Below are 9,365 nucleotides of genomic sequence, written 5' to 3'. Positions count from 1 at the left end.
CCATTGCGACTTCTACCGACAAGAAGGACCCTCCTCGTGATTTTGTCCTTCACACAAAAGAAAAAACGGTGAAATTCCACAAACACTTGGTTATCCGAAACAAGATGATAAACAGAAAGAAGATGTTTGTGAATTTCAGGGACGTGCAGAACATTTTTAAGGTGGATGGGATCACTAGAGCCAGCAAGTTTAGTATGACCAATATGAGAAATTTCCAAACCTGCACCATTTGCAACTTGAACTTGATCCTTTCCACCATAGCGCTCGTGCACCGTCAAGCGGTCGAGGTCGCTGGTGAGGTGGTCAGTGGCACCGGTGTCGAGGTACCAATTGTTGTCGCGGTGGCCGTATGTAGCCATGTTGCCGCTGCGGTCGTTGTAGCGATCGCGACAATCGGTGGCGTAGTGCCCCTCCTCGCGGCATATTTGGCACCTTGGAGGACGACGGTTCCTGCCGCCGCCGCCGTTGTGGCGGCCACCGTTGTTGCCACGGTTGCCATTGGAACCATAGCGGCCACCATTGCCACCACTCCTGTTTACATGGCCACCGTGGCCACCATTGCTGTTCCGGTTGCCGTCGCGGGAACCGGAGCCATTGCCGTGGCGCATGACGTTGTTGGCTGATGAAGAGAAGTCGCCGCTGTTCGCGGCATGCTGCTCCTGACGCGCCTCGAAGCTGAGAAGGTAGGCATAAAAATCGGAGAGGCCTACTTCTCCTGTGAAGATGGAGAGCGCAGTCATGAGGGGGTCATATTCCTGACCCAGCCCACCGATTATGTGCCCGATGATCTCGTCATCGGACAGTACCTCGCCGACGGTGGCCAGTGCGTCGGCATAGCCTGTCATCTTGTGGAAGAATTCTGCCGCTGACATGTCCTTCTTCTTCGTCTGCGACAGCTGCGTACGGAGTTGGTGCACACTGGCCCGATTCTGGGCAGCGAACATAGCGCCGAGGGCAGTCCAAACGGCCGCCGCGAAGGTCGCTCGCGTCATCTGGGCGAGCACTTCCTCCGTCATGGAGGACAGGAGCGCGCCGAGCACGGCCTGGTCGGTCCTCCTCCATGGCTCGTACTCAGGGTTGGGCACGGAGCGTGAAGCATCGCCGGTGCCCTCGGTGATCTTCTTCGGCGGCGCTGGAACGGAGCCGTCGAGGTAGCCGAATAGACCGGCGCCGGTGAGGTTTGGGACAACCTGCGCCTTCCATAGCAGGAAGTTGGCGCGGGTGAGCCGGACGGTGATGAGGCCGGCGAGCGACGGCATGGTAGCGGTGTGGCCGGAGCGGGCCGGCGGTGGTGGTGACGAGTGCGCTGGAGGTGGTGCCAGCCATGTCGTGGAGAGATGGGATCGAGGCTCTGATACCACGTTAGACAACAATATGTTTGCCGTGAATTGCCCCATGGGCTGCACCTCTATTTAATCTGATAGACCTTGTACAACAAGGATACAATCAATCTGATATTAATCAGATAGTAGACTACCATACACAGCAGATTACAATTGCTACATAATATCTCCATCATAATTACATGAGATATGACTGATACTATTCCATGTATGTTAACAAGCATAAATGAGGGAGCCCTCCAGCTGACTCCAGGCACCAGAAACAACGATGCCTACCTAGTCAACAAGTCCGGGTCCGTTCTGCTCATGTCTCCGGTCACGCTGTGGCGCGTCGACTCCCTCGGAGTGAGGCACGGCGCCTCCTTCAACACCTCCTTCGACATGAACGTCTTCAGAGAAGATACGATGTCGAATGGCGAGGGCCTTGCTTTCGTTATCGCCTCCTCCCTCGATGGCCCTCCACCGGGCAGCCATGGTGGCTTCCTCGGTCTCACAAACACCACCTCCAAGTCTAACTCCAGCAGCTTCGTCGCCGTGGAGTTCGACACTGCCAAGCAGTCGTACGACCCCGATGACAACCACGTTGGCCTCAACATCGGCAGCGTCATCTCCGACCTCGCCGTGCCGCTCTCCTCGGTCCCGCCGCCTGCTGGCAACCTTACCATCAGGACAACGGACAAACATTCGAGGAACTACACCGTGTGGATCGTATACAACGGCGTGGGGCACCACATACGGGTATACATGGCTCCCCAGGGCCAGGAGAGGCCAGAGCGTGCCGTCCTTGACGCGCCTCTCAACATCAGCTTTCATCTCCCACAGAGAGCCTACATCGGTTTCTCGGCGTCGACGGGGGCAAGCTACGAGCTGCACTGCATCATGAGCTGGAACTTGATGCTTGACAAGCTCCCTGGCGATGACTACCACAGCGAGAAATGGAAGGTGATACTCCCTGCGGTCATTGGTACGGTTGCCGTAACGGCCGCCATGATCGCCGCAGCGGCCTTCTACTTCAACTCGAGGTATAATGCCCTCAAGATGGAGCTGAAGCTATCCAAGGCTCTCCGGCGGCTTCCCGGGACGCCCAGGGAGTTCAAGTACGCCACCGTGAGGAAGGCCACCAACAACTTTGACCAGGCAAGGAAGCTAGGTAAAGGAGGCTTTGGCGCCGTGTACAGGGGAACACTGCGCTCCCCGGTGTCTGGGACGACTAAGTCACGCGTAGATGTCGACGTGGCAGTGAAGAAGTTCACGCGTAATGATGACCGCTGCTACGACGACTTCCTGGCAGAGGTTCATGCTATCAACCGTCTGCGTCACCGAAACATCGTGCCACTCGTCGGTATGAAAGTTCTTCACCAATCAAACATTTTTTGCTCTTCACTCTTTCAATTTCCTGAGCTTCAAGTTTCACCATTAATTTTACCGATGAAACATGGGTGATGCGTCACAAAAATAATAGCACTAGAATCATATTTGAAACATATTCTCAATGTTATAATTTTCAGGTCACGTGACTTATACTCACTTTGTATCAAAATTTAAGATGTTTTTTGATACACCATGTCTTATATTTTGATACAGAGGGAATATATTATTTCATGGATCTAATTAATAATAAAAGTTAAATCTCCAAGGCACGAAACTGAAACGGAGAGAGTATATATTTCAAAGTTTCCTTTTTATATTAATTTCTTTCAGGTTGGTGCTATCAGAAAGGTGAACTCCTGCTCATCTACGAGTACATGCCAAATGGCAGCCTGGATCAACACCTATTTCGCCAATTGAGAACCCACAGAAGACCGTCGCGCTCCTAGCATGGAACACCCGCTACGATGTCATCATGGATGTCGCCGCGGGGCTCCACTACGTCCACCACGAGCACGAGCCCATGGCGCTCCACCGCGACATCAAGGCGAGTAACATCATGCTCGACTCTTCCTTCCGTGGGCGCCTCAGTGACTTCAGCCTTGCTCGTGTTGTCACCTGCCTGGAAAAGAACTCCTACACAGATATCGGCGTTGTGGGTACTTGGGGTTTCATCGCGCCGGAGTACTCGGTGAGCCATAAGGCCACACGCAAAACTGACATTTACGCACTCGGGGTATTGATCCTGGAGGTCGTCACCGGAAGGCGGGCACTCCATGGCTACCACGAGTCCTTCCGACTGGTCACTGACTGGGTTTGGACAGCTCACCGGGAGGGAAGGCTGCTTGAAGCCGTGGATGATGAGGTGCGCAGACAGTTCGACGCTGACGATGCTAATCGCTTGCTACTTCTTGGGTTGGCGTGCACCAACCCTAACCCATCAAACCGCCCAAGCATGGCTGAGGTGGTGCAGATCGTTGCAAAATCTGCGCCCCCATCAGACGTGCCACTAGTGAAGCCCACCTTCGTGTGGCCACCAGAAGGCGGATGGATCCCCGTGGAATTTGACGAACCGGCAACGATCACGAGCACCCAATTGGAGGAAGACATGTCATTGAGTAGCGATGATGCCATGGGGGTGACAACAACCTATTGACATCGTATGTGTCTAGTCGCGTTGAAGGTTGGTGAAGCTAATAACATCCCATTTAGTTCTGATGTGTCTAGTTGCGTCGAATATTACATGTACTAGAGGGGTTGTGGCTCTTTGCTACACCGTTGTTGTTGTTGGGATGTTCTGGTGGGTTTTCTTAACAGTGTGATTTTGTGTTATCTGCTTATCAACTCATACTTATGTGGCGAAATTTCTTGCACCGGTGGCCGCAATGTATTATATTGGTGCTACAGTGTCACATGTTCACGCTTCTCTTTCGTAGGTTATGAGAGGATGCACGCGATTGATGTGTTTTTAGGCTACTTGGTATCGATTAATTTGAGAAATCATTGACATAGTCAAAATTATGGAACAAATCAAAAATTGATTACTTCAATTGAATGAGAGGGCTCCTTGAGAAATCGTTGATGCCGTCAAAATTGTGAACCAAATCCAAATATAAGACATCAATTGAATGGGAGCTCTATATTAGGGAGCATAGTGTATTATATGATATTATTTCTGTAAAAAGAGAGCATATATATTGCACATCTACATTGAAATATATTGTATGCCCTTCTTCATCGCTCCTTTACATGAACTAACTACATCACGAATTCAATATCTATTTCTCTAACAGCGTATCATGGAGACTTCAGTTCGTACGGCATATGGGAGAAAAGGTGTAGATAGCATCTACCATGTAGCTAGCTAATTGTTCATATGAGACACACTTTATTAGTTATAATTAAAGAGATAAGTATACATTTCGTTCCTTAACTGGAATAGTGACATGGTAGTGCCTGGTAGTGCTATTGAAAGACATGGTCCATATGGGAAAAAAAAGGGTGTTGCTCTCACACGGTCACACCACGCTGCCGATGAGGTTGAGGGATCAAATCCGCAAGTGTAGATAAGTTGAGGGACAAAAATAATAATAATAATATATATATATATATATATATATAATTTCTTTTAATTAAAATATGTGTCGCTTTAAAAGTGACTGGATTGCCGGCAATGCATTTGTAGCTTGTTACTGGATTAACTGGAATAGTCAAGCCAGCAAGACGTAAGCAAAGCTTAAATGAGTTGAACTGGAGAAGTGACTGGCCGGCCAGAATGGAGATTTTGATTAATTGTACTGTAGCTATTAACTTAGTCCTGCTCCACGTACAAGATACAACACACATATTAAAAGGAGTGCACGCGTTGTGGCTGTCCAAGTCAGAAAGATCAACGGATTTCCTGGAAGTTGCTCCCGTGACTACCGACCGATTAGGTACAGAGCGGTGCTCACCGAATCCGTTAATCCATTGAGATCCGCGCACACCACAATCCACAGTTTACATCCAGCACCTAGTTTAAAATTTAGGACATGGTTGATAAAAAAAATGTTGTCTTCGTTCAGACAACAGGAGATCAAATATCAGGAGGTATCATTAGTACAGTAGTTGTAACAATGATTAGCAACCAAAGTTGGCTTGTTTCGTCTTGGACCTTTGTCTTTATCTTTTAACTTAGGCCTCCTTTGATTCATACAACAGGAATGTCATAGAAATAGAAAGTAAGATGACATGCATCTCAATTCCTACAGGGATATGTCATTTTATGCATAGGATAGAATTTTTTTTCGTTAAGTCTAGGCTAATGTTTTTCTCTTTTAAATTTGAAGGACTGATTCCTATACTACATAGGATTAGGAATACATTCCTACAAACTAAAGGGCTGGAATTTTTCCTTGGAAATTCATATTCTATAGAATTCCTAGAAAACCAAAAGAAGGCTTAATTTATTTTACTTGTTGACCATCCTAGTTGTTTGGACTTTATTGACCCGACTTGACTTTTATAAATGCCATGTAAATACCATGCTGGGCTAGGTGGACCCCGAGTAGGATAAACTATTACGACAACAATATAAACCAGAAGAATAGGAGGACACAATTGAGGGAAAGATCGCGGATGAGAGAATGTAAGGAGGTTGCAGTTGAGAAGAAGTGTGGGAATTTTAAAGAACTGTGTTTTACTTGTGTAAGGGCATCTCTAGCCGTTGGCCTCTCAGGAGGGGCAAAAAATCTCCCCCTGGGGGCGCACCGGCGCTAAACCGCGCACAGGGACGTGATGCCCCCCAGTCGCGGCGCCCACGTTTTTAAAAAAAATTCAAATACGGCGCAAACACGAGTGAAATTTGACGCAAACATCGGCGAGTTCGTTCAAACTTAAACATATTTTACAAAAGAAGAAAAAAACTTCGGCGGGCTACCCCCGCCGTCTCCCTCGCCGCCCGCCTCGCCGCCTATATGCCGAGGAGGCGGTAGAACCGCGTGTAGTCACCGCCGCCGTCGTCGTCGTCGTCGTTGTCGTCGCCGGCCCCGCCTGCGCCTCCGCCGTCCCTACTGCATCCCTCCCCCGGTTGGCGCGGCGGGTTGGACGGTCCGGGGGCGTCGTCGTCGTCGTCGCTGTCGAGGACCACGACGCCGTGCTCGTCCTCGCGCCCACGCTTGCGGGCGGCGATCTCCTCCAGGGCCCGGCGCTGCCGGACCATCTCGTCGCGGAGGTAGTCGTCCCCGCCCACCGTAGGGCGTCCTCGTCGGAGATGCCGCGCCGGGCTATCTCCTCGTACTCCGCGGGGAGGCCGCGCTCCGGCTTGGGCTTGACGAGGACGAAGTGGCCGGTGGGTGGGGAGGCGTTGGCGCCGATGCGGACGCCGGAGCTGCGCGTACGGGCACTGACCGGCATGCCCTGGGGCTCCGGCTTGGCGGGGCGGAGGCAGGGCGAGCCGCCGGACGACGAGGAGGACCCCCCGGTCTCCATGCGCCTCGGGGTCCAGGAGCTTCCCCGGCGGCGTGAGAAGGACGGGGGATCGGGGTACTTGAGGCGCGGCGTGTTGCCGCCCTCGATGTACTCGAGGACGGCCTCCAACGTGCGCCCGGGCACGCCCCACCACCGGCGCCGGCCATTGGAGTTGAGCCTGCCGGAGGGCACGACGCCGTTGGTGGCCTCGAGCTGCTCCGCGTGACGGCGGCGGAAGTACGGCTCCCAGAGCGGGCTATCAGGGACGTACCGTGACCCCTCCCTCACTGCCCGCGGCAGGGACGCGCGGATGCATGTGATCTCCGCACGCCGCGCCGCCCCGGTGGGTGTTGGTGGCACCGGCATGCCGCCGGCACTGATCCTCCACGCGTCGGGCACCCGCATGTCCGGCGGGACCGGGTACCCGGCCTCGTAAAGGAGGCGAGCCTCGTCTTCGTGGAGATGGCGGCGGCCGAAGCCGTTCGCCGCCGCGCCGTCACCAGGGAAGCGCTCGGCCATGGGTGGAGACGGCGAGAGAGAAGAGAGGGAGGAACGACGACGACGAGAGAGAGGAGAGGGAGGGACGACGGCGAGAGAGTGTGATCACCGAGCACGCTGGTGCGCGTCTTATATAGGCCGAGACGCCGCCCGTACGCGTGGCCGCCGTGTGTACGCGTGGCGGGCGAGGGAGGGCGAGGGACGCGCGTCGTCCGGCCTTCACTGCGCCCCCCGTGAGGCATCAATGGCGCAAGCTGACCGGCGCGGCAGCGCGGCAGCTTTGGCATTGATTCGCCGCGGGAAACGAGACGATGAGGACGACGAAGGGGCGAGAAGAGAGCCGTGTCGCTGACGCGGCGGGCCCGCGGGTTTTTCGCACCAAAAAAGTTCGCCTGGCGCCCCCGGGTGCCCCCCAGCGCGCCGGGTTCGGCCTGGGTCCGCCGGCGCTGTTTTCGGCTCAGGCCGGCGAAAATCGGGCTCCTGGGGCGCGACTGGGCCGGTTTTTCGGCGCCGGCGCAAGAAAAACGCCTGGGAAGACCTTCCTGAGGGCGCGGCTGGAGATGCCCTAAGCTTCCCACATCATACACTCAAATTGATCGTGACTTTCAGCCAAACACATTATTGGAATACTCCTTTTTATAAACTTAATTTTTGGTTGAAAACTCTTAAAACTTTTATCTTTAAACACTAACTAACAAAAAATATGACACCGTATCCAAGTAACAAAATTTGAAAACAAGCAAATACTCCCTCTGTAAACTAATATATGAGCTGGCCGTGCCTTCAGCACATGGGACCTCTGGTGGTCGGGTCGAATATCTTTGACTGCGGTGACGACGAGGCCGCTCCCGGCGGCTCCGACGAGCTCCATCTGGCGAGCGGCGACACCGCAGTTTGCATCCGATGGTTGGATCCGAGTGATTTTGGCTAGTCGCTAGCATCGCTTCATGGTTAAGGTCCGAGTCCACTTCCTTTTCTTAGTCAAACAGAGTTAATCGCAAATAAACTACCCCATTTACTGCCAGGTTTACAGAAAATCACGCTAATTCATGGCAAAATTCACCGTGTTCTAGCAAACTTTTTGCAGAAAAACTACTGGCAGAGGGATTTGACCTGTTTGACCGCGTTTCCAGCAGGTGGGTCCAATAGCTTGGCAAAAAACAACTGTGTACATGTTGACTATTCTTCTTCCTTCTCTCTCTCCCTCTCTCAGGGCATCTCACCCTCAAACCTTTCACAGATCGCGCTGTCCGGACCAAGGAAGTCATCCAACGCGGTTCTGTACCGGTCCACGGAGCGGTCCGAACGCGATTTCTCCCGCAAATCAAAGATAAAAGTGAGGGAGCTTTACGGGCGTCCGGACCGCTATTACGTCCGCTTTTGACCGCCCTGGCCCACCCAAACCCCTCGTCCCTCGCCTGCGCTAGCTTTCCGCCCGAAACGGTCAGCGTCGATCTAGAGCGTCAGTGCCCGCATTCATGCGGCATTGAAGTAGCGCGCCGCCCGTGTCGCTTCTCAGTGCAAGCGACCGCTCCATGTTGAAACGATACGACGGTCGCCCGTCCATCCATCTACCGTCCACATTGATGGCACGCGGTTGCCGAGGTGTCTCCTTCGACGCCACTTGTCCGCCCCTCTGCCACCCGTCATTACTATATAAACCGCTGCCCGTCCATAGCCGCAGTCATCCGCCTCTGATCCCTCTCCACACCACTCCCACCATGGATCCCTCCCCAGCCAAAGCTCTCTCGGACGGGCTGACGCCGGACGAAAAGAAGGAGATGACCTCCATTGCTTCCAGCTGGCAGGCCAGTACACAGAGGGAGGACGACGACGTCCCAATGGAGGACGCAGCCTAACACGACGAGCCAACGCTAGCATCCTCGTCCGTGCCACCCTCCTCCTCTTCGCCATCCTCGCCGGTGCATTGCACCATGACCATTGGCGATGCCCGTGCCCATTATATGGACGTGGTGCGGGACGAGCAGTTCTAGGAGGCGCAGGCCAATGCCGCCTACAACTACCACCTCCTTCAGGAGCATCTACAGGCGAAGGAGCAGTTCGCCGTCGATAGGGTGGTCGCGCCATACGCGGACATGGCGGAGCAGGAGGCGCCACTAGAGTCGTACCACACCACCCGTGAGATCCGCCGCGTCCGCTATCAGTACCGCCAGCGGGTGGCGGAGGTGGCAGCCGCTAGCAACGAGT

At 53.6% G+C, this 9,365-nt stretch overlaps 1 protein-coding gene across 1 annotated transcript; it reads left to right on the top strand.

Moving 5' to 3' along the window:
- The first annotated feature begins 1,532 nt into the window (after nt 1-1,532).
- On the top strand, nt 1,533-3,867 carry LOC147977859 (putative L-type lectin-domain containing receptor kinase S.5). Its single transcript, XM_087514569.1, has 3 exons — nt 1,533-2,685; nt 3,045-3,122; nt 3,161-3,867. Exons 1-3 carry the CDS (start codon nt 1,533-1,535, stop codon nt 3,865-3,867), a joined length of 1,938 nt encoding a protein of 645 aa, XP_087370695.1.
- Nucleotides 3,868-9,365: the final 5,498 nt, after the last annotated feature.

Source organism: Triticum urartu, chromosome 3A (genome assembly GCF_056163025.1).
Source record: "Triticum urartu cultivar PI428250 chromosome 3A, HENAU_Tu73, whole genome shotgun sequence".
Lineage (NCBI taxonomy): Eukaryota > Viridiplantae > Streptophyta > Magnoliopsida > Poales > Poaceae > Triticum > Triticum urartu.
This window is presented reverse-complemented; position numbering and strand designations above follow the sequence as displayed.

Excerpts from the sequence above, each read along its gene's own strand:
- LOC147977859 (XM_087514569.1), top strand. The coding sequence starts at position 1,533 with ATGACTGATACTATTCCATGTATGTTAACAAGCATAAATGAGGGAGCC. Across the intron at positions 2,686-3,044 it reads AAACATCGTGCCACTCGTCG|GTTGGTGCTATCAGAAAGGT; the intron begins GTATGAAAGTTC and ends AATTTCTTTCAG. Across the intron at positions 3,123-3,160 it reads CCTGGATCAACACCTATTTC|CATGGAACACCCGCTACGAT; the intron begins GCCAATTGAGAA and ends TCGCGCTCCTAG.